The sequence below is a fragment of the Cnephaeus nilssonii genome, assembly GCF_951640355.1.
Source record: "Cnephaeus nilssonii genome assembly, chromosome: 19".
Classification (NCBI taxonomy): Eukaryota; Metazoa; Chordata; class Mammalia; order Chiroptera; family Vespertilionidae; genus Cnephaeus; species Cnephaeus nilssonii.
In genome coordinates, this window is record NC_137090.1 from 40,545,504 (window position 1) to 40,571,020 (window position 25,517).

Below are 25,517 nucleotides of genomic sequence, written 5' to 3' on the forward strand. Positions count from 1 at the left end.
CCAGCATATCCTGGTCCTGCTGTTTAAAGTGAAAGCCCAGGTTTAAAGGGGGGGCATATCCAGCCTCTGCCACAGTCTTACTGGCCACAAGGGACACCTCTGGATATTTCTTAGTCCTATGATTTTGTTCCAACATGGACAAAATCTGGTGATTTTTACTAAATTCTTAGGTTGGAATCTGCAAGTGAGATATCTCCAAACATACTTATTCATGCACAACGACATAGGGATCATCATCTCCTAGGATCTCAGGTGCAAGATGTGAAAATCTGACCTTTGCCACAGCCAAAGATGCACACATACACTCTTTCCCCCCTCCTCTCCCACTCCCTGCACTGTGCCTCTGACCAGAGGGAAGCCATGAGCAGGGTTTGATTAGGCACAGAATTTGACTCAAGAAGCAGAGTAGGTAAAGGGGGCAGGATTTGAGGTCTAAGGAAGCAGGAACAGGAAGGTGTTGAGTGGCTATGGAGAAAGATACAAATATCTATTTTTAAGGGCAACAGGGCTGGAAGGGAGAACATCAGACTCCCCAGATTGCCATCTGTTTCAGTCAGGATGGGCTAGATTATGCTGCAACAACAAACAATCCTGAAATCTCAATGGCTTAACCCAGGCGTCCTCAAACTACAGCCCGCGGGCCACATGCGGGTGTTTTTGCCGTTTTGTTTTTTTTACTTCAAAATAAGATATGTGCAGTGTGCATAGGAATTTGTTCATAGTTTTTTTTTAAACTATAGTCCGGCCCTCCAACGGTCTGAGGGACAGTGAACTGGCCCCCTGTTTAAAAAGTTTGAGGACCCCTGGCTTAACCCAACAAAATTTTATTTCTCTCTCAGCATCATGTCCAACTCAGGTCAGCAGAGGGTTCTGCTCTAGGCCCTCAGAGGTGGAAGCTGATGGAAATGCCATCTCAACATGTGCTTCTAGAACAGCAGAGACAAAGAAAAGAGAACTCTGAGGGAGCGGGGGGGGGGGGGGGGGGGGGGGCGGGCCTTCATGCCAGTAATAAATGTTCCAGCCTGCAGATGACCTGTATCACTTCTGCTCACAGCTCATTGGCCAAAACTCTTCCATGCCTCCACTCACCCACAAAAAAGCTAGAAGTTGAGTCTCCCAGTGAGTGAGTCCAGAAGAGAAACCAGATCTCAGTGGCAACACTAATAACTCCCACACCCAGAAGCTGGATCCTCAGGCTTTGCAAAATACCTACATTTTTCCTATCAGCCCCTTGAGTGTGGATATTCTGTCACTTCCTGATGGATGACATGCTCTGGGAGGTGAAGGCAGGAATGTAGGGCCTGGTTAGGTGGTGGGTTGAACTGGGAGGTTTCCTGTCTCCAGAACAGATGATCCAGGGACTCAGAGCTGCTCGATCCTTCTCCAATCCCCTGGTACCCCACCCCCACCGATATGCACACACATATATCAAAACAAAAATGAAATGGGAGTCAAATATGTTGGTTTTTATTGAATTCACTGGGCTCAAGGACAAACAAAAGGAGGGGGATGGCAATGGGGAAATGAGAGCCGGAGAGAGACTCCGTACACATCCAGGCTGCTGAGCGTGGCCCTGAGAGAACTACAGCTAGAGGCCCCGGTAAGCTGGGCTCTAATTCTAACCCTCCCCCGAAATATGCTGGCCTCAGAGGGGTCCCTGTGGCAGGTCTGAGGCACACATCCCTTCTCGCCCAGCTTCCATGCTCTTCCAGAGAAAAAGTTGGCTTGGTTGGTCCCAGATTTAGAGGAAAGTGAAAACAAAGAGGCAAAGTAGGAGAAAGTTCTGGGATGGCGGGAGGCTGGGAAGGAGAGCTTCAGATCCCAAACTGGGGATCCCGATGGGAGGAGGTAGATGTTGACAGGAGAGGGAAGTAGGAGGCTGCCCAAAGGAGGGCAAGGGGTGATGGGGTTCCTTCCTTTGAGGGTCTATTGTGCATTTGACTTTAACCAGCAGCTTCTCACCCTGGATACAGCTCGGAGCCAGTTCACATGATGCTAGAGCCATCTTGGTGGAAAAGGCCCCACCTGCAAGGAGAAGTCTCAGGCTGATGGAGAACAGGGAAGGCGGAAGAGCCTGGAGGACGAGGAGAAGCTGGCCCTCCTCCTGCTTGGGCCTTTCTTCCAGGGTGGGAGGAGGAGGGGATTAAATGGAGACGCTGTTCTCAATGAGGGGAGGGTCCATGTAGGCGTAGGGCAGGGCCAGGCCCTTGTTTCGCTCCCGGATGTCCTTGGAGATCTGGGCCAGGCGGCTCTGGAAGGCGGCGATGCTCCGCCGCGGGGCCTCCTCGGTGAAGTGCTCGTCCGGGTAGGTGCCCAAGGGCCTCTGGGAGAAAATCAGGGGCGGGGTCAGGGTGCTGTTCGGGGCAGCATGGGGAATAATGAAGGACCACATTTGCCAACCAACACAGTCAAGGTTCTTCCCAGGGCATGAACCAGGCACAGCTTCTGTAAACTCAAGCCCTTCAAACCACATCCCGCAACCACCACTCCCCGCAACCGCAACCGCAACCGGCACAGAGCAGCCGGACACTGACACTCTCGGCGCAGGGAGTGTGAGCCCAAAGGGGACCTGAGAGCCAGCCAACCTAAAGGCAGTGCTCCCTCTGCTGGTAGCTCTGTGCCTATTCCCCTGACTCTGTTTCTGCATCTGAAAGTGGATGGATTGGACTAGAAAACCTTTAAAGGTCCTTTCCAGTGCCGGGGCCAATGTTCTGTGAACTAAAAGAACACAACCACACTCACAACACAACCGCAAGCCAAGTACACACGCTCCAGAAAACATACCTGTGTATACACCTATTACCTCACAATTGAACAAAATTCAGACCCTGAAGACAACCGGGCCTGAGGTATCTTCCCAATCACCCAACATCATGGAACTTTTGCCAACACAGTCACCATCACCATACACTGTCACACTACACAGCATGGCCAACTGCAATCAAGAAGTATTGCAGCCCTAGCCGGTTTGGCTCAGTGGGCAGAGCATCAGCCTGCGGACTGAAGGGTCCCGGGTTTGAGTCCTGTCAAGAGCACATGCCTGGGTTGCGGGCTCAGTCCCCAATAGGGGGTTTACAGGAGGCAGCCTATCAATGATTCTCTCTCATCATTGATGTTTCTATCTCTCTCTCCCTCTCCCTTCCCCTCTGAAATCAATAAAAATATTTTTAAAAAAAAACAACAATAAAAATTTATTTTTTAAAAAAAAGAAATACTGCCCTGACTGGTGTGGCTCAGTGGATAGAGCGTCGGCCTGCAGACTGAAAGGTCCCAGGTTCGATTCTGGTCAAGGGCATGTACCTTGGTTGCGGGCACATCCCCAGTGGGGAGTGTGCAGGAGGCAGCTGATAGATGTTTCTCTCTCATTGATGTTTCTGACTCTCTATCCCTCTCCCTTCCTCTCTGTAAAAAAAAATCAATAAAATATATTTTAAAAAATTAAAATTAAAAAAGAAATACTGCGATAAACTTCAGTCAGTGGCATCCTGTGGCAGTACAGGGCTGCCCCTCTCTCCATGACCACACCACCCAACCAGCTCACCATCATAGCTCATGGGGTCCTCGTCCTAAACAGCACACACTTCTTGTCCAACACAACCTTCGACAATATAACCGTTGCCAATAATACTGATTTTTAAAAATTCTTTGTCTTGTTTTATCACACTGGTAAACCTTCCAGAACAGTGCTAAATGGCAGCAGTAACAGTGAGCATTGTTTTATTGCCCCTGACTTCAGTAAGGAGACCTCTATTGTTACACCATAAGGACAATGTTTTGTTTTCTAAAATATACTTTTTATCAAAACTGCATCAGGGCGTTTCATTTTACATGAGTTCTTATTAGTAAATGGCTGCTCACACTTACCAAATGCTTTTTTGGCCTATATTGAGATGATTATATGGTAAGTTTCTTTATTGATGTAAAAATTATATTGTCAGATTTCATAAGGTTGAGCCAATCTTTCATTCCTAGAATACACTAGACTTCGTCATGATGTATTATTGTTCTATTATGTATTATTGGCCTTCATTGGCTAATGATATATTTTTAAGATTGTTGCAGCTAAGTGGAACAAGTTTATAATTTTATTTTCTTAATTACAGCTAACATGTTGTAAGCACTTTATATGGACCATCACAATGGCACAATAATCCTGTAAGACAAGTCCTCTTATCATCATCATTTTACAGATAAAGAAACTGAGGCTTGGAGGTGGGGAGAAATGGAGGACGGTATGGGGGATACACGGTGATGGAAGGAGACTTGGCTTGGGGTGGTGAACACACAGTACAGTGTACAGATGATGTGTGTGGAATTGAGCATCTGAAACCTGTATAATTTTATTAACCAGTGTCACCGCAATAAACTCAATGAAAAGGAGAAGGAAGGAAGGAAGGAAGGGAGGAAGGGAGGAAGGAAGGAAGGAAGGAAGGAAGGAAGGAAGGAAGGAAGAAACTGAGGTTTGGAGATGCCCAATTATATAGCCAAGTTCACATAGGTATAGATCTGTAATGTCTACCTGAGACCCACCTGTCTTCTTCTTTTTTTTTTTTTTTTGAAGAATAGTTCACTGATTTATTTATTTATTTATATTTTTTTTGAGAGAGAGAGAGAGGAAGGGAGAGGGAGAGAGAGAGAAACATCAGTGTGAGAGCAAAACTGGGGCATGTGCCCTGATGGGAAATCGAACCTGAAACCTTTCAGTGCATGGGATGACGCCCAACCAACTGAGCTACACTGGCCAGAGCCCACCTCTCTTCTTAACAGCACTACCTTTGCAGGTGCTTGTATGGAGTTCAGATCTTTTACAACCTTTTTCATTTATGTATAGTTTTCTGGTGTTACGTTTTGTTTATGTTTTCCTAGAAAATTATTTATTTTGCCCTAACCAGTTTGGCTCAGTGGATAGAGTGTAGGCCTGCGGACTCAAGGGTCCCAGGTTTGATTCAGGTCAAGGGCATGTACCTTGGTTGCGGGCACATACCCAGTAGGGAGTGTACAGGAGGCAGCTGATCGATGTTTCTCTCTCATCGATGTTTCTAACTCTCTCTCTCTCTCCCTTCCTCTCTGTAAAAAATCAATAAAATATATTTTTAAAAGAAAATTATTTATTTCATCTAGATTTCCACATTATTTGCATAAAACTATAATTAGATTTTTTTCTAATTTCTTCAGTCTTCTCTGTATTTGTGGCTGTATGCCTTTCCCATTCTTAATGTTGTACATTTATATTCTTTCTTTTTTGTCCGCATTAGAATTGTTTCTGCTTTCGTACTTTTATTGGTCCTTTCAGAGAATCAATTTTATGTCTTATTTACTAAATTGACATCTAATTTTAAAACTATAGTTTAGCTGTTTAAAAAGCAGAACACAGAAGTATGGGAGACTGGGTTCAAAGCCCTTTTACTAGCTGTGTGACCTTGGACAAATTGCTTAGTGTCTCTGAATCTCCATTTTCTCTTCGTAAAATGGAACTACTGCCCGGCCAGCGTGGCTCAGTGGTTGAGCGTTGACCTATGAACCAGGAGGTCATGGTTCAATTACTGGTCAGGGCATATGCCCAGGTTGCAGGCTCAATCCCCAGTGTGGGGTGTGCTGGAGGCAGCCAATCAATGATTTTTCTCTCATCATTGATGTTTCTATCTCTCTAGCCCTCCCCCTTCCTCTCTGAAATCAATAAAAATATATTTTAAAAAATAAAATGGAACTACGATTTCCTGAACAGTTATATACTAAGCACTGTATTAAGCATTTTAAATATAGCTACTTATTTATTTTATATATTAAAATGGTGGGCATATGGTATCTAATTTAATGACTAAGATATAATAGATCCTCAAGAAGGGTTAGCTGCTATTATTGTGGTGGTTGTTATAATTGTCCAGGTTAAACTTTCCATTGTTTCATGGGGAGGGAATCCTTCACCCTCATCCTCTTACCTACTCATCCCTCTATATTGTGATTTATAAGAAATGATTTTTGCCTGGCTGGAGTGGCTCAGTTGGTTGAGTATCATCTCATGAACCAAAAGGTTACCAGTTAGATTCCTGGCCAAGGTATCGTGCAGGAGGCAGCTGGTTCATGTTTCTCTTGCATAGATGTTTCTCCCACTCCCTCTGTCTCTCTCTCTAAAATCAATAAAAACATATTTTTTTAAAAAAGAAATATATATTTGGTCTTCCATTCTTGGCACAGAGCTTCTAAAGCCCTTATAATTTCATAATAGAGTGTTAAGGTATCTTTTGTTATTCAAAATAAGCCCCTTTCCACCATACCTCGGTTTATGTTAATGAGGTGACTTCTGGAAAGCCCCTAAGGATGGGATACCATGGGAATCAACCAATTGATTAGAGACTTGAAACTTTTAGTCCCACCTCTGAATCTCTGGGGAGAGGAGAGGGGCTGGTGATTAAATTAGTCTCCAGTGGCTAATAATTTAATCAATTATTCCCGTGTAATAAAGCCTTCATCAAAATCCCTAAAAGGCAGGTTTGGAGAGCCTCCAGGTTGGGGAAGTGTGGAGATGCTGAGAGGGTGGCATTCCCAGAGAGCATGCAAGTTCTGCCCCCCTCCCACACACCTTGCCCTGTGCATTTCTTCCACCTGGTAGTTCCTGAGTTGTAACCTCTTATAATAAACCAGTAATCTAGTAAACTGTTTTTCCTGAGTTCTGTGAGCTGCTCCAGCAAATTAATGAACCTGAGGAGGGGGTTGTAGAAACCTCTGATTGACAGTTGTTTGGTCAGAAACACAGCTGACAACCTGGACTTTTGATCGGCAATTGGCACCTGAAGGGGGGCAGGGGCAGTCCTGTGGGACTGAGCCCTTAACCTAAGGGATCTGACACTATATCCAGGTAGTGTCAGAATTGGGCTAAATTACAGGACATGTAGCTAGTGTCTGAGAATTGCTTGGTGTGGGAACAATCCCCATGCATTTGGTGGCCAGAAGTATTGAGTGAGAGATTGAGAGTATAATCGAGTATTCTGTGAGTAGACAAAAAACAAGAGAGAGTTTTTCCTTTATAATGACAGAAACAAATATCTTGGAATCCTTGGGAGATGGGACCAGAAAGGATCAGGATCCAGGGATGAGTTTCTGGCATCCCAAGGCTATAAGATGGTTAAGTTAAAACTTGTTAAGGAGATAAAATATCTACACCAAATGGAGTCAGGCATGATAGATGAGGGTATTCTTGTGATGTCAGAGAATTTGTGAACAAGGCCAGGCGGGCAGAGGCATCACTGATGATGTGTAAATGAAGATTATGGTAATTGGTGATTAAAGGGCTGCTCCCCTATATAAAACCTAGCCTAAGTAACAGCCTCCTCCCTGTCATTCCTGCCTCCAAAATAGCCCTTCCCATCTATCTACACAGCCACAGAAGCACTCTTGCTAAAACACAAATTTAGCCATGTCACCCCAGTCTTAAGTCTCTTCAGTATCCCCCCATTGTATTCTGAATGAATACTGTGCCTACACTGTACCTTTTAGGGTCCTCAAGACACACCAATGAACTCTTGCCTTCACTTCCCTTCATTTCACTTGGTCTCATCCTTCCCTCTGCCTAGAAATTAACCCTGCCCCTGCTTTGTCTGCCAAATTCCTGCTTATCTCACAGATTTCAGCCTAGATGTCCCTTCCTCCAAGAAGCCTCCCTGGGTTCACCCAGACTCAGTCAGGTTCCACAGGGCCCTGTCTTCACCTCTACCATTAGACTATAGCAAGCTCATAAGGACAGGGTTCCTATCTGCCCAACAGTGTCTGGCACGTTGCAGGCACTCAAGAAGTACATGTTCAAATGGAGGAATTATACCTAAATAATTCCTACAACACTGTGATACCCTTTTTCATTTATCTGTGTATCTCTTCAGCTAGACAGTAGGATTCTTGGAGGCAGGAAGGTCTGACTCATCTTTATATGCCTGATGCCCAGCACTGTGTTGACACATGGGAGGTATTCAAAAAATGTCTGTTGAATGTTTGATGAATGGATGAGTGGTTGATAGATGAATGGCTGATGGATGGAAGAATAAATGGTTGGATGGATGGATGGTCTGGTAAACTGGTGAATTGGATGGACGTTGTATCCCAGCCACTAACAGGTATTTCCTTCAATATATGTCTCTTGGGATCAACTATAATTTCCTGAAAAAACTCAAGAACCCAAGGCAGTTCAGTAGTGGACATAAATGCCCGCAGTCATTCCCCAAGTCCCTCTGGAACAGCTACCATCCCCTCCACCGCCCAGGCCCTGCAAACCTCTACCCACCACCGAAAAACACCTTCCACACAAACCTGGTCCTTGGGCTCTTGGCTGACCAACCAGAAGAGGAGAAGGTTGCTACAGGTGATGTTCACTTCTGGGAGGGTCTCTAGGTAACTCTTCAGGGTGGTCGTCCCCTTGGTCTGTGGTGGGGGCTGCCTCATGGATGATGGAGCATTGGGCATCCAGGCCCCAAAGTCATGCTGTGGAGACCCCCGCCCCAGGTGAGTCAGCTGGCCAGAGGGAGAGAACCAGCTTCTTTATCATAATTCCTGATCCTGCCTCCTACCATCCCAGGTCTTGCATTTGGGAAATGAGGGATTGTGGAAAGGGAGGAGAGGGAGTGGTATAGAACAGAAAGTTCCAGAAGTGAGGCAGGAGCCTGCCTCAACCCTTGTTACTCGTCACCCAATGTCCCAGGACTGGGTGGAGTGAATCACCAAGGAACAAGGAGGACTCAGAGAGGAGGTAACCCAAAAATGGGCCTGGGGCTGGCATGCCAAACACAGCAACCTGAAACTCCACTTGACTGCATCCTAACCATGACAGAAGTCCTTAAGTTCTACTCCCTATGCAACACCAGCTCAGGTCAACATTATAGCCTTGGACCCAGCTCCACCCCAGTCATCATCCAACACCAGTCCTTCACTCCACCCAGTCACCACTCCAATCCCATCCCTAATAATAAACCCATCCCACTCATGCTCTCATCGGGAACTCTGGCCTCAGGTGCATTGCTGAGCCTAACCTTTCCTGGCCAAATTGCCCCCTGGCCTGCCCTCTGCAGCCTCACCTGCCCACTGTTGACAGCGGCGTGCTGGGCGGAACAGTTGAAGATGATTGCTGTGAGGAACTTCAGCAGCTCTTGTGGGGTGCGCAGCCGGCATGGGAAGCCTGGGTATGGGAGGGAGGGAAGAGGGTGTGGAGGGGACTGGATTCCTAGGGGCAGCTCAGGGCTGGGGCTCAGCGCAGGGGGAGAGTAAGAAAGTGAGGGCTGAACATTTGGCCACCACTGTCTTTAGACTAGGATTAGGGTTAGGCTGAGGTTAGGGATGGTCATCACCAAGGTTTGTGGTCTCTGAAGGGGGTCAGGACAGGAGCTGGGTACTGGGGTCAGACCAGAAAATGCCCAGGCAGCAGAGCTCACAGCGGAGCAGCCAGGTTCAAGCAGACCACCAAGGCACCTCTGTCTGCAGCCTATATTAGCGTTTAATGATTTAAGTCTACCCGCTTCACTAAGATTTGTCCAAGCAAGCACCCAGTCGCAGGTCATCTGCTACTGGGCTTAGAATGTGCTACCAATAAGCTCACAGTAATGGAAGCAGAAGGAAGCTCTCAGGCCAGGGCTTGGCTCTTTAAAGAGAGGGCAGGCAGGCAAGGCACAGGGGCGCACATCATGGGGGAAGAGGCCTCCCTGAGTGAGTGGGTAAGCTCTGAATAGAAAGAAGATGGCCGAGGAAGCATTCAGCCCTTGGCTCTCTTCTCCCTATACTTCACTGGTCTTATCCAAGTCCTTGGTTCAACCACCTCTCACGGGCTGACAACCCCTAAGTTCACATCTCTGGCTGGCTCCCCCTGGCCCCTGAACTCTAGACTCAGACTTCCCATCTGTACAACCTAATGCCTGACTCCCTACCCTACACACTCCCCAAACCTGTCCTTCCCACAGTCATCCCATTTGGATACTCTTTGTCCTGTACACTGACTCTTCTTATCCCATCCCACACGTATCAGTAACACTTCCAGAAGCCAATTTTGTCTCATCACCTTGTCTCCACCACTACCCAGTATCCATCCTCTCACTCCTGGATGAATCTACCTGCTTCTACCATTACCCCTGACAGCTAGAGGAAGTGATCCTTTAGAATCCTGGATTCAGTTATGTCACTACTGGCCAAAACCCTCTACGGGCTTCCCATCTCACTTACCGCACCATGATCTTACCTAATCTGGCTCTGGCTTGTTCTCAGACTTCAGTTCCTTCCCAACTTTTCTCCCTCTCACTTACTCTACTCCAGCCATGCAGGCCTTCCTTATATTCCTCAAAACTCCCAGCATGCTCCCACCTCAGGGCCTTGTCCTCCCACCTCTGCCCACGCACTCTTACCCCAGCTATCCACAGAACCAGCTCTCTTGCTTCCTCACATCCCTACTCAAACATCACCTCCTCCGGGAAGCCTTCCCTGACCACCTATCTAAACTTAACCGCCCACCTCGACACACTAGTGATTTCAGATGCTGTTTCATTCTTCTTACCATTCATAACCACCTAACATAATTTTTTGTTACCTGTGTCTCCCCACAAGAATGTTAAGCTCTATGAAGGCTGGGACTTTTGTCTGTCATGTTCACTGCTGAACCCCAGCATTTAGAATAATAATTAATGCATATCAGCAGCCCAGTAATGACTGGTTGAATGAAGTGAATACATGAGAGGGTAAGAAGTCAGAGTGGAAAGGAATGGGGTGTAAGCAAGGTGAAGGGTGATTGGGGGTGAGGCCGCAGCAGTGTGCCAGGCCAGGTGGATTCTGGGCACTATTTCAGAGGATTACCGGGGAGGCGCCCCACAGTCTTGGCAGGCAAGCATCAAAAGGCTGGGAGAGGTGCGACTGGTTGAGAAGCAGCTGCCACAATGCAGGAAAAATGGGATGATTGGGACTAGGGTGGTGACGGTGGGAAATGATGGGGACAATAGGGTTAGCTACCCAACTGGATTTAGGTGATGAGGAAGGCAGAGGGGAACATGAGTCAAAGATGGATCCGAGGATTGGAGTCAGGATGACTGGAGAGAGACTAATGCAACTGAGCAGACAGAGCGGTTTAGAGGAAGGCCTGGGTATCTGCCTAGGAATGTGTGGGAATTTTCTGAATGTTCAGTTCGTGGTTGATAGTCTAACCGTGAGGGCTGAAGATAAAAAAATAAAGCTGTTAAAAAATCAGATTATCTATGGGAATTTTTCTGCAGCTCATACTGTTTATTTCCCCCCCCCTTGAACTATGGAACAAAAGGCATACTGACTGAGGTTAATGAATGAGCCTTTTACCTTAAAACATATGAATCTAGAATAAGTTTGTCAGGAGAGCTGTTTGTCAGTCTGAAGAATGTTCTGATGTGTTAAATCAGAGAGTTCAATAAAGTAAGAGAGGAGAGTTGAGCTAACAGTGAGGATATCCCCCTCTGGGTCTTAAATAGGAATCAGATCATCCCAAAGAGAAACTGCCTTCAGGAAGAGGAGCAATCCGAATCAGGACTGCCCAGGATTGACAGCAGGCTTGCAAAGCTCGGGGAGGAGTCGCCCTTTAAAAGATCCAAAGGCAATCTGGCTGTCACTACCTTTACTCAGAAATCACTCTAGGCATCACTTATGGTGAGACAACCTGACATTATGTGCCTCCCAAGATGATGCAATGAGGAGACCACAGCATCACCTGAGAAATATTCTGGCCAAAAAACATTTAGCCTTTAGTTCTTACAGGGGATAGAGGAACGCAACTAGATAAATTCAGAAGGTGAGACATTGCGCAAAACTGCTTCTGGCTTTTTCAAAAGTCTTTGTCCGATGCCCTGTGATTTTATTAAAAAGGAGGGGAGTGCTGTCCTAAATTAAGACACTTTAGAGTCAAAACAAACAAATGTATGGTGGGGTTCTTGACTGGCTCCAGAATCAACAGGATCAAATGAGGAAAAATGGGACAAAGGAGGAAATTTGAATATGAACTAGAGAAAAGGGTGATATTGGAGATTATTGTCAATTTTGTTAGTGTGGTGACAGTATTGTAGTTGTGTAGAAAAACGTCATTTTTTAGAGGCTTATTGATTGGGGTGAAATATGAAATATATGTATTTGCTCTAAAAGATTTTGCCAATAAACAAAGCAACAGATTAATCAAATATAGCAAAGATGTTAGCAATTGTTGAATCTGGCTGGTGAGTAAATGGGTGTTCATTACATTATACTCTCTACTTTTCTCTATGTTTAAAAAGTTTTGTTTTTAAAAAGCCTCAGGCCCTGGCTGGGTGGCTCCGATGGTTGGAGCATCTTTCCATACACCAAGAGGTTGTGGGTTTGATTTCCCGTCAGGGCACATACCTAGGTTACTGGGGGTTTTGGGATCTCTCTCTCTCTCTCACACAGATGTTTCTCTCTCTCTCTCAAATCAATAAAAACATATCTTCAGGAGGGTTTTTTAAGCCTTGAAGCTGCAAGAGCTGCTCATTCTATTTGTGGGTGATGTGAGACCATTCCTCCTCCCTGGGTCTACACACACACACACACACACACACACACACACACACACACAGGAACTTCTTTGGGCGGCCACTAGAAGTTCTAAGTCAGCTGAGAGGAGATGTCCTGTGCAGTGAGAGTCTTCCCCACTCAGGCCAGGGCTGGGGGCACTGGAAGATGGACATTTGTGCCACTTAGAGCTTTGCCTTTTCTTCCACTACACCCAGATATAGAAGTCTCCTCTACATTTTCCAATGCCTGGGGTACAGACCATAATACAGTGGCACCAAGGAAACAGGCTTTGAAGAGTAGCAATGGGGTATATCACCCGGGTGAGGCCAGAAATCCTTTGGAATGACATAATTTCATGTTTGGGTCTCAAGAGTGACAATAAAAGAGCCAACAAGGAAAGTCCTTCAGGAAATGCAGAGTGGAGGATGTCCAAGCCTGGAATCAGCTACAGAGGAGAAACAGGAGACAAGATCATTCAGTGAGAGAGGGGCAGAGAGAGGAGACAGAGATCCAGGGTAAGCCAACAGCAGGGACCTGGGAAGAAGCAGGAGGTTCAGAAGGACCTGTTCTCCCAGGAGCTCAGGGGAGACTTTAAGGAAGGGAAGGTGTGCTAAGCATCTGCTTGGCGCTGAGGTTAAGCAGAGGTCTACGAAGGGGTTGGTGGGTCTCAGAGGCCTCTCAGGCAGTGTCAGAAGGGAGGGAGGAGTTAGGGTTAGGTAACTGGAGTAAATAAGGGGAATTAGGCGGCAGCAGCAGGACCAACTCACTCTTGGAAGCCAAAGGAAGTGAGAGAGGTTGATGGCTGGAGGGGCCAGCTGGTAGCACAGTCATAAGAGAGTATGAGAGAGGGTCCCAGAATCCTGTGTTTGAAGCCAAAGATTACTCCTCCTACATGATGCGACACATCCATACAGCTCAGCAAAGAGAGGTGAATGGGTGGGCTCAGGCCCATGGAAAGGTCTAGAAGGGACCAGATGGGCATAGGGTAGTAGTTGAAAGCAAGGGCTTTGCAGGCCAGAGGAGCTGGCTCTGGGTCCTGCTTCTGCCACTCACTGTATAGCCTTCTCTGTGCCTACTCCTCATCTGCTCAGTGGGGCTACTAGGATGCACTTCAACAGTTGATCAATAAATAGGAACTGGTTAGTGGTGGGGCGGGGGGAGCACTGGGTCATTGGGAGCCTGTGGGTGGGGGATGGAGAGGGAATACAGTACCTGAGCTTTCCCGGCTCAGGAACGCCCAAGCAAAAATCTCGCCGACCCAGGCCTGCAGTTCCGAATCCTGCTGCACAGACGCATCACTGGGATAGTAGTAGCCCACAATTTCTGAGACAAAGCTGCAGGAAAAAGATGCCCATGCCATGGCAGTGACCTTGGGCTCAGGCCTGACCAGAAAACCCAGGTCCAGTGCTGCTCAGGCAGGGGGAGCCAGCTGGTCAGAGTCCACTGAGAGCCCACGGGGGTTCAGTGGAGACACCCCCCCCCCCCGCCACCCCTGCCAGATGCAGTTGGAACCCGAGTGCCCAGGCTTCCCTCAAGTCTTGCCCTCCGCTCCTGAGTCCTGGGTGCTCTGGGCCGCCTTCCGGCACAGGAGGCTGGGGGAGGGTACACAGAGAGCCAGGCTCATGCTGCATCCCCTCCCCACTCAGCACCCAAGAGGCAGGAAGGCCTGCCGCCTAGAGGCCCCAGCCTACACCTAGCTGTTTCAGCTTCTCTGGACACCCTGTCCTTCCCTTCCTCCACGGTGTTCATACACAGGCCAGCCTCTCCCCAGCCCAGAGCTATCAGCCATCTCATAGGGGACCCCAACCCCAACTCTCACCCTTGGAGTGCCCTATACTTGGGCCTGAGAACACCTGGAAGTCCCAGTACCAAGCGCCTCAGCCTGCATGAACGTAGAGACCCACACTGCCCCTGGACCAGGAGGCCCGCGAGGGGCCAGACTGGCTTCAGAGTCCCAGGCCCACACCTCTCAATGGCGGCCCAGATCTTCAGGCCGTCGTCCCGGTAATGGTAGTTGGGGATAGCCAAAACCCCGCGGGCCCGCAGGCTGTCCGGAAAGCAGAAATTGGTGTAGGTGAAGTGGGCCAGACCCGTGCTCATGAGGTAGAGGAGGCCTTGCCTTCCGATGGAGGTGACCTGAGGACACATCACAGCTCAGCTCCCGGGCCCTCCCCCCCTCCCCCCCCCCCAGGGCCTGGGGACCAGACGTGGCTAGTGACGCAGCAGGGGGGATTTTTCAGTTAATCGAGCAGTCCAAGACCACGGATCAAAACCTCCATTAGGGGCCCGACATTGGCTGCGCAGGTTGCGGCCCTACTATGTGCATAGGAGATAATCCTTAGGTATTTAGTAACTAAAAGAATGAACTGGGGGGGGGGGGCATGCGTGTGGAGGGGTTTGGGATGGGAATGGGGGGGATTGAGGACAAATATGTGATACCTTAATCAATAAAGTAATTTTTTTAAAAAAGAGAGAATGAACTGCTGCTACGGAGGCTGGGAGGCAAGAGCAGGGCTCATCGCAGGGTCAGCGAGGGGCTGTGCTTAGACGGGGGAGGGGGTACCCTACCCACCGCAAGGAGCATTTGGAACTTGGTCTGAGGGGGTGGGGCCCGTGGGTGGGATGGGTGGGCGGAGACCGGGTTTGTGGGCGGGGCAAGCAGGAGACTGGTGGGGAGGGAGGGTCTTGTGGGCAGGGAGGGTCTTGTGGGCAGGGGCTGGCAGGAATGAGATTGGACGTCCAACGAGCTTGTAGGCGGGGCAAAGTGTCTTCCGGGGCGGGGCCTCAGAGAAGGCGGTGGGCCGGGGCGGGGGACCGCACCTTGTCCACCAGGCCCTCAGGGTTGAGCAGCGTGGCGCGGGCGATGGTGTTCACCTGCAGCGTGTACCGAGTATGGGGAAGCAGGAGCTGCGAACGGAATGAGGTCACAGGAGCCGAGGGGAGAAGGCCGCCTGGCCCCGCCCCTCTGGCCCGGCTTGCGGGGGGGGGGGGGGGGGGGCGCGTCGCACCGACCTTGTAGATGGGATGGCAGAGTGGCAGCTGACGCAGCGTGGCCATGGCGAAGGCCTCGCACAGCAAATGCGTGCACAAGAAGTGCGTGTTGTTCTCGTGCACCAGGAACTCAGAGTTGCGCACCCACGTCTTGGCCAGCAGCCAATCCCAGTCGGAGTCAGTGGGGAGAAAGATGGGGCTCTCCGGCCCGGGGGTCTGGCTGAGCTGCGTCCAAGAATAATAAGGGGGTGGGACTCAAGCCTGCTAGTGTGCCCCTTGAGGCCCCACCCCCAAAAGCCCTGCCCCAGGCTCACCTGGATGGCCAAGGGCATTAGCGCCCCCTGGGGGTTGAGCCACAACAGGCAGAGCGGGGCGGCCACGTACTGCTGGCGGCCGTTGAGGCAGTGGACTGGGGCCTCCGCCAGGATCCAGTAGTCGGCTAGGAAGATGTTCCCCCTCTGAGGAAGGTGCACAGAGCCTCAGAATGCACTTGCCACCCGCGCGCCGCTTTTCTCCCTGTTCTCTGCCCACTCCCACCTCACCTCTGGCCTCAGTGGTCAACGTTGGGTACCCCACCCACCCCAGAATGTCCAGAATGAGGTCCAGCAGAGTCCCTCCTTTTGCAACCTTTCACCTGGCTTCCCAGCCTGGACAAGCCAGCATCCTCTCCCTTCTCCCCATACCTGGTCCTTCCTACTTTAATGCAGATGACCTCAGTGTACCCAAGAAAAGCAAAATCACCAAACACCTCAGCCTTCTGGAGGATACCTGAGGACTTGGCTGCTTCAGAGAGACTGGGTCATCGTCCTCTCCCACACCCTCAAAGCTCCTAGTTCTCCATGATTGTTCCTGGCCATCTCAACCTTACCCTTCACACCCATCCTTTGTCCATAGGGGCAACTGACCCACCTCTAGCTCTGTCTGCAGGCAGGTGCCAGGTCCCAGCAACGGGGCCACCATGTCATTGGTGACAGGCAGCTTGCTGGGCAAGCTGGAGAGGCAATGGAGCATGACAGGATTGACGCCATTCAGGTACTGGTACCCGAAGAAGTAGTCCTCACTCCAGTGCTCGGTGACATACTCTAGGGGGCAGGAGGGGGAGGAACTGGTTGGTCTGGAAACTGCTTCCCCAGAGCCTGCTCTTGCCCAGACCTTTGCTCATCACGAAGGTTTAGGATTTCGTGACAGCAACCCTATGAAATAGGTATAATTATATCTTCATTTAACACTGGGCACTGAGAGTCAAAGAGATAGAGTGAGTTGCTCAGTGGAGTGGCATAATAGGGCTTTGAACCTAAGTCTGGCCCCAAAGCCCAGAACTCTTGGTGGTGGGGGTAGAGGAAGAGAGGCGAGGGCTCCTGATCAGGATCGGGACTCCCTAAATTACTCTTGACCCTCTCCCAGCCAAGCAAAGTGTCTCTCCATCCTCACTCCCACATTCTTGTCCCCTCGCAGAGGAGTGGAGAAGCGTGGGTTCCTGAGGGGAATCTGAGATTGCCACCAGTGGAACCACGAGCTCCTCCCACTGGAATCCCCGTCTCTCTGAGAGTGCTGGAGGTTCTTTCCGGAGGTGCCCTCCCGGGATGGGCACGCGGGCCTGAGCATGGGATCGGGTGGAGGATGGACATCTGCTTGCTCTGCACACCTGAAGTGAAGGTCTTGTGGCACCAGAAGATATTCCGGATGTCATCCAGCTTCTTCCAGGAGCCCTTTCGGTCCAGCAGCCCTCGAAGCTTCATGCCCAAGGACCTGGGGGGGAAGATGGGGAAGGTGGTGTCTGGGGCTGCCAGGGGCCCTGTGTCCCAGCCTAGAGGTCTGGAGGGAACTGACAAGATCAATGTCCAGAGCAGAGGTGCCTAACAGTCCTCATGGAAGAAAAGTCTAATGGCCAGTTGAGGCTTTGTAGGGGTGACTCCATATGTGTATGCAAAGGTGGCACACGTGGCCACGTGGTGCAGGCAAGTCATCTTCATTGGTGTTTGGCCTGCTTTCTGTAAGCTTCCATCTCATCGCAAACATTCACTGGCACCCCTCTTCTTACAGGACAAGCCCCAACTGCTAAGGCAGGCTAGGAAACTCCCCACCAGCCGGTTTCTATCAACCTATCCAGTTTTTTCTCCTACCAGGTGCACTAGAGAAAGCCAACGCAGCTAACACAACCAAAAATATATTTTGCACACTGGACTGATAAAAGTAGGCTTGGAAACCTGAGGGGCGTGCACTTTCCACTTTGTGAATGTCTGTACTGTTTAGATTTTTTACAGTGAGCATATGTTATTTTATAATCGGGGCGGGGGGGGGGGAGGGAGTGCTTGGAATGAAGTCTGCTTTCTCCCCTGTCCAGGGCTTTCATTAAACTACTAGAGGCCCAGTGCATGAAATTTGTGCACGGGGGCGGGGGGGTTCCCTCAGCCCAGCCTGTACCCTGTCCAATCCGGGATCCCTCTCACAATCTGGGACCACTGGATCCTAACTGCTCACCTGCCTGCCTACCTGATCGCTCCTCACTGCCCCCCTCTGCTGGCCTGGTCGCCCCCAACTGCCCCCCCTTCCAGCCTGGTTGCCCCTCACTGCCCCCCTCTGCCAGCCTGGTCATCCCTCACAGCCTGCTGTTCGGTTGTTTGGTTGTCCCTCACTAACCACCCCCTGCCGGTCTGGTCACCCCACGCAGCCTGCTGTTCAGTCCTTACTGTGAGGGCATCCTGACCAATTTGCATATTGCCCTTTTATTTGTATAGATGCCTCTCCTAGAAAGCCATCTCCTACATCTCCACCTCATACCAAACCTATGTGTTCTTCTGTGTGCATTTTAGATGCAGCATCCTTTATGAAGCATACCCAATGGTCTCCAAACACACGCCTTTCTGTATCTTTCCCAAAACGCTCATCACTCCCTTCACTACCTTGTAAATACAATGTACTCACTCATATCATCTCCCATTGTACTGTGGGCTCTTAGGGCTGTGACTTGGCTCTGTATGCCCTGACATACCCGGTTCATAATAATCACTCCCTACCTGGGCCAAGTCCAAAAGAAGGGAATACAACATAGATCAGGCAGGTTTGTGGCAACTGGTCAATAAGGTCGGCTCTGTAAGGACGCTGATGTGGATAACTGAAGACAGCAGGGGGCAAGGGGCAATAGTGACCTGACAAGCCCGGGGACAACTTCCTGTGTGTTCAGAAGCCACTCACTCCTCCTTCCACATGTACTTGCTCAGTGCCTGCCCAGTCAGGGCCCAGGAGATGGGAAAAACTGGGTGGGAGGAGGCGATAAAGGAGAAAGAAAAGTCCTTCCTCTTTCCAAGGGCCTGCCACAGGCATTTTCCATAGCACCCTGCAGTAACCCCACACTGAAGGCCTAGCTACTGTCCCCTCCTCTCCATGAGCAGCTGAGCTGCCAACTGCCAGCTCCCTCTTCCCACAGCCTTTTCTGAGCCCCATGCCAGCTGTCCTGGTGGTCTCCTGGGACATCGCCTGCTTAGACCCACATATCCATTTGGGGAGCAATTCAGGTGCCTCTACCTTCCCGAATGCTCCTCTGGTCCCTGGCAGAGGTCCCCTGCTAGTCCTGAGCCCTGAAGTCGGAGCTGCCTGTGCGGCCTGCCTGCCCCAATCCACCACAGACCTTCCGGAGCCCCACCCCACTTTCTCACCCCTCCGCCAGTCCTTCTCCAAAAGCATCATTCTGGCTCGGAGGCCTAGACATGAGGAGCCAGCTTATTGTTCTGGCCTCCGCTGGGCCTCTTAAAGCAGCCACTGAACAAATGGCTCGCTGAGCCACTCTCTCCTGCCAAACCTACCCAGGTTTGCCCAGAACCCACCCACTTTCCCCTCCCCTCTCCTTGTCTCCCTGGCTCAAAGCCTGCTTCCATCCCACCTGCCACTCCAGGAGCCACTTCCTGCCCACCCACCCCCAGCCTCTGCCTCCTCTAGACACCAGAGGGTCCACTGTACCCCCTCCAGCCATGTCACGTACAGCTTCAGCTGTTGCCTTGAGCTGCTTCGATTGCTAATTAACTCTGTTCCCTGATGATACTGAGCTCCTCCTGGCCAAGATTATATCCGAACACTACCAGCATCTATTGAGACATTATTTTGTGCTGGGTGTTACTTCATTACATCTTCTCCCAAACCCATAAGGTAGGTATGAATATTATTGGCATTTTATAAATGAGGAAACTATTAAGAGGCTAAGTGAAAATCAAGTTCACACAGCCAGAAAGCATTGGTTCTGGGAATGGAAACTGATGTGGTCTGACCACTTTCTTAAAGCTTAAGAGCCAGACCTCTCTTTGCTACTCAACAAGGTCCCAGCAGTGCCTGGAGCCATGCTGTGCACAATTAATTGTATTAGTTTGAGGAATGGAAAAAGAATGGATGACTAAGGAGCAAAGAGGAGCCCATGGGGATATAGAGAATGGAGGAGTCTAAGGAGAGAGAGGGGAGCCTGAGGGACAGAGAGAGAAGAGACTGGGGCCATAAAAGGGGCAACTAGGGCCGGGAGAGGGGAGACAGGGGACAAAGAGAGCGAAGACGGGCAGGGAGAAGGGAAAATGAGGCAGAGATGTGGCTGTGCATCCAGGGGCAGAGGCTGACGGAAGAGTGAGCAGGAGTGCAGGTGCCTCACGCAGGGAGGGCATTGAAGATCAGCGAGGTCGTCTTGGTGGCCGAGTATCTAACATTGGGCTCCATGTGCAGCAGGGATGGGATGTCAATTTTCATGGGGAAGCCAGGCAGGTACCGATTCCCACTGCTGGGGAATAGGAGAAGGTGGGGGTAGAAGAACAGAGAACAGTCAGAAAGGCCTACAGCTCACTTCTCTAATTCCTCCCCTCTCTCTTCCCCCAGACTTCCTAGGCCTCCCCTCACTCTGGGCTCCTTCCCTGCCCTCTCCCATCAGGCCTGAAGCCACCTCCTCCTCTCTGCCATATCCCGGGGCCACCCCTGCCTATCCTGCTCCTGGCACTTGAGTAGTTGCCCTGATAGTAGTTCACAACTCCTCTTTCCAGGCTGTCTGGGTTCCTCCTCTCAACAGACCCTTCACTTCACACGCCTCCACCTTCTTCCCACGCCTGCGTCCTTCCTCACCTGTCGTCCTGATTTGCACGAGTTGTTGTCCTGGTCAAGGTAAATTTCTTGTCTGACTCCATCTGCTCAAAGCTGCTGACGTCCACGATGCCTGGGAAGCCAGGGGCAAAGACCTTCCAACTTCCAGGGGAAAGAGGTTAGACGATGGTGAGTCAAACTTGGGGTACACAGAAACTTCAGCTTTTAAAGACATGCCTTGAAATGAAAACTCCCCAAAACTCCCACTTTCTAGGTAAGTGACAAAGAATTGGGATTTTCTCCCCAAGGCACTGGGCTTCAGATCAGGGTAGCATTTGAGGATGACATGAATGTCCAGGCTGGGTTAGAGTCAGGTTTCTGTTGAGATTAAGATCATGGCCAGTTTGGGGATGAGGTTGAGGATAGGCTGAGATTTGTCAATACCACAGTCACATCGAGGGATTGTGGATTCATTGATGGTGTTGGGACAATGATTGGTACTGGCCTTCTGAGTCTGGACTCCAGGTCAATACTAGGTTATGGTTAGGTTTAAATAATGGTCCTGATTGGAGTTGGGCCCCAAGGTTGGGACAGAGGTCAGAATTAGTAACAGTGTGATTAAGTCTGAAGTCAGAATAAAAACGGGAAAGAAGTGAAGTTAGGTCACCCTCACCGGTAGCATTCCTGTCGGGCCTGGAGTTCCCGTTTCCTGTGGTCCAGGAGGAGGGGAAGGGAGTCTTGACAAATAGTTCTCGCTGTGGGGAGTGAAGGTTACTCATTGTTTAAGTCCTTTTTAAACAACAACTTCTCCATCAAAGCTTGCCTGAGCCCCTAACCCTTGCACCCCACCCCTCTGTAATGTGGACACCCCATGTTCTTTGTGCATTCACCAGCACAGGGGATTCAGGAAACCTCGCCCCCAAATTCTAACAACCTTCCTTATTCCTTGCATGTTTGTTTCCTTTCCCAGACTATAAACTCTCTCTGGGCAGAAATCACATTATATTCATTTTTATTCCCAGCATGTGGCATGGTGCCTAGCACGGTGCGCATAGCATGCATTGGATAAATGAGATGAGCACGTATATTTTGTAACGTGATGGGTAGATTGCTATGATGATAGATGGGGTTCAGAGTGATGTCTATGAAGAACTCACTATAGGCTGAGGGGTAATGCTCACTTATTTGACCTTGACCCAGAACAGCATCTCTCATCCCTAAGACTCATCTCAAACTTCGGACTCGCCCTAGTGGTGCTTTTCTAGATCAGACAGCTCAGGAGATGTGGGGGGTCAGAGGCTGACGGAGTTAGAGCCCAGCATTCTTGAAAGGCCACCCAAATTCAAGAAGGAATCCTAACAGCAACCCACAGGGACGTCAGCCACACTGGAGAAGCCAGTAGTGGTGGGCAGGGCCTTGTCAGCTCAGCACTTGGGGCTTCTCCACCTGTTAAAATCCAACTACTCAGCTTGAGGGTTAGCTCCTTTTGGGGTTCCAGAGGGATTCGCTTCGGGGAAGTGCAGAGGGCGTAAGTGGAGAGCAAACTGCCATCTGTGTGTGTGTCTGTGTCTGGTGGTGTGAGTGCGCACAGCCTGGGTCTAGTCTCTGTCTGTCCCCAGAGGGGCAGATACTGTCCGAGAAGCCCCTGCATTTCAGGGCTTTAGAGGCTCTCTTTTCCCAGAAAGCATCCACTTGGGAGCCCAGAACTGGTTACACTCACCCCAACCCTGTTCCCTACACCCTGGGCTCTGGGAGACCCCACCCCTAATCCCAAAAGATGCGCTCTGCAGCGCCAGGCCAGCCCCTGCCTCTGGCCCACCTGTGCCTGGTCGCAGCTCTAGAGTGCAGAAGCCCTCAATCCACTGATAGCAGGGGAAGTGGAAAAGGGTGCCGTCGGGGGCAGTGACACAGACGTGGCTGCAGTACCAGGAGTCCTTGCGGAAAAAAGCATAGCGCTCCTTGTGTAGACGCAGCAGCAAGAGCTCACCCAGCTCTGCTGAGCAGCGCACTTTGTACTTCTGCACCTGAGGGGACCAAGAGAGGAGGCAGGTGAGCGGCAAGGAACGGCCAGAGCTGTCCTTGCACCTTGCCAGGTGCGTCTATACCTGCACCTATCCTGGCATCGAAACCTGAGCTGCCGCTAACCCATGTGACGTCTTTGTATGAATCAGGAAAAAAGCGCCCCTTCACCAGGCAGAAGCAACCACAGCTACCACAGGCAGAGTAGGTTCTGGATTTCACTAGCCCCCTTGGTGGCCAACTTCAACCTAAGACCCGCCAACAAGCAATCCTGGGGCCTGGTAGAGACAGGTGGATGCCCTCCCGAGAAGAAGAAACCCAGACTCTGGGAGTTCAAGCGACTTGCCCAAAGCCCACCTTCAGTTATGAGAGGAGAAGCTGGAAAGCCATTGGAATTCTGACCCCTGCCCAGGACTCCTTCACAGTCCTGCCTGGGTAGGGTTTATTATCCCCAGGAAAGACAGGAACCAGACAGAACAGGCATGGGGAGGAGCTCAGAGCCAGCAGCCGGAGTTCTGCAGGATGTGATGAGCCCTGAGGGAAGATGATGACCCCTCCTTCAGGGTCCCCTGCTGGTCCTGCCCCCCAGGGGTGCTCCTCCCTCTCTCCTCTGTACTCACCGATCCGGGGGTAAAGTCCCTGCCCATGTGATCCAGCAGCTGCTTGGGGCTCTCACCACACATGCCCACCAGAGTGACGGAGATGCTGTCCAGTGTGCCTGCCCCCAGGTAGGCGCCAGTGGTCACACACACGCGGTACACGGCCATGATGGGAGGGAAGGAGGGATGCCTCCCGACAAGGTTAGCCCCAGCAGCAGCCGGCCTGGAGGTGAGCAGCAGGCCGAGCGGGACTGGACTGCTATGATGCTGAGCCGCTGGGCGGGAGGGCTGGGGGGTCGGGGGAAAGGCCTTGGAGGAAAGGCCCAGCTCCCTCTGAGATGTTTTCTCTGTCCTGAAGCTCCCGACCTCTGCCCGGGCCTCTGCTCAATGCCGGCTCCCTCTCCCCGCCCACACCTGTCTTCTAATAATTGTTTGCTGGCCTCTGGCGCAGCCGGTCTCTCTGGCTGGCAGGATAGGGCTCACCCAGATGGATATCAGGAGCCCCAGCCTCATTGGGAAGGGAGGGACCAAATGCTCAGAAAGAGACAGCGAGTAGGTGACGCCTGTGTGATTGGGACATTGCCCTCCTCCTGGTCAGGGGCCCTACCGATGCTCTGGGGCTCTTGTCCGCCCGGCCACTCCCAAATTCCCCCTCCCCAAGACCCTTTCCTCATCTCTCAGCCACAACTGGAACAAAGCACCCACATTCCTACTTGTGAATCATCCACATGAATGATTCAGGAGTGAGACACACTCAGCCATAGATCACACGTGACTTCAGCCACACGCAGGTGAGTCTCACGCGCATTCCTGCACACTGCATGAGGGTCAGAAACAATTCTCCTGTCACCCCACACTCTGCACCGCAGTCCCACGCCCGGCCCTCTGTGACCCCTGTCTTTGGCATGCCAGATCTCAATCTCTCCCTTGGAATGGAGCTCGTCAGGGTACCGAAGTGGACTCCCGGCGCACAGTATCTGAAGGTCCCATGTGGCATTCGGGCCCGCCCTCGACCTTCGGGCCGGTGGGCGGGAGCGGGGGTGCCCGAGTGCCTAAGATTTAGGTCATTCATACCCCGGAGAAACCTCCCGGCGAGGAAAGCCCGCAGCCGGCAGCGGCCCCGCGCGGCAAGTCCCGGCACCGCGCTATCCCAGCCCCCGCGGCTCCAGCCCTAGCTAACCAAACGGCGGAAACTACTCGAGGGAGGCCGGTAAGAAGCGCGATCAGCAGTTGCCTGCTGCTCCAGCTTCCTTAGGGTCTGTGCCGGAATCCTCTGAGCACTTGCATACAATTCCCCGTCGGTTTTGCGAGCGTGAAATTTTACAAGTCTAATACTCTTAAGGATACCAGAGCAGTACATCCTACAGAGCCCGGATAGCTCAGTCGGTAGAGCATCAGACTTTTAATCTGAGGGTCCAGGGTTCAAGTCCCTGTTCGGGCGTCTGTATTTTTTTCTACCTAAATAGCAGTATTCACTTTTAAGTACAATTAATATTTGTATTCCTTCAAACAAAACAAAGGAAAAGAATAACAAAAATACTATTAATTAGTTTTAAATAGTATTAATTAGTATTAAGTACGCCAGGTTTTTAGTTTTCAGAAGATAGAACGAATAATGGGAAGGAAAGTAGAGATGCTTTAGAGTAGAACATATACGAGTCATATATGCTAACTTAAATTTTCTGGTAGCCACATTAAAAAGAGCAAAAAGTTTAATCAAGATGTATATACATTAAGTGTGTGCAGTTTTTTGTATATCAATTATACTTTAATAAAATTAAAAGTGGAATAATAATAAAGGAAAAAGAAACTGTGGGGGTAACAGGAGTACATGGGAGCTCTCTGTACTTTCTGTTCAATTTTTCTGTAAACCTAAAACTGCTCTAAGAAATAAAATCTGTTATTTTCTTTAAAAGAGTAAAAAGCAACAGTTGAAATTAATTTTAATAACATATTTTATTTAACCCCAAATATCCAAAATCTGAGCATTTAAACATGTAATCAATATTTTAATGTTAATGAAATTATAACTTTTCTGTACTAAGTCTTCTATGGACGGTTTCTATTTTACACTTACAGTACATCTCAATTCATATTTCAGATGCTTGATAACGGCGTCTACCTTATCCAACAATTGTTTTTATATTGTTTTATCTTCTCCGACGAGTCGAGTACAGGGCAATAAGTAGAACAGAGTTTACAATTATATAAATATTCAGAAGAGCTGTGTGCCAGTTGGTTCCATGGTGTAATGGTTAGCACTCTGGACTCTGAATCCAGCGATCCGAGTTCAAATCTCGGTGGAACCTGAAGCTTTGTTTTTCATAATTGTCAAATATGTTCTATTATGCA

At 50.1% G+C, this 25,517-nt stretch overlaps 1 protein-coding gene across 1 annotated transcript; it reads right to left on the bottom strand.

The window, feature by feature from the left end:
• Positions 1-1,485: 1,485 nt before the first annotated feature.
• ALOXE3 (arachidonate epidermal lipoxygenase 3) lies at positions 1,486-23,573 on the bottom strand. The gene is made up of 15 exons (XM_079797039.1): positions 23,187-23,573; positions 22,367-22,571; positions 21,221-21,302; positions 20,590-20,709; positions 20,129-20,254; positions 17,144-17,247; positions 16,408-16,580; positions 15,813-15,956; positions 15,520-15,723; positions 15,328-15,414; positions 14,474-14,643; positions 13,720-13,841; positions 9,060-9,160; positions 8,299-8,469; positions 1,486-2,323 (listed from the first exon to the last, which is right to left on the bottom strand). Exons 1-15 carry the CDS (start codon positions 23,331-23,333, stop codon positions 2,144-2,146), a joined length of 2,136 nt encoding a protein of 711 aa, XP_079653165.1. The 5' UTR covers positions 23,334-23,573; the 3' UTR covers positions 1,486-2,143.
• Between the last annotated feature and the right edge of the window lie 1,944 nt (positions 23,574-25,517).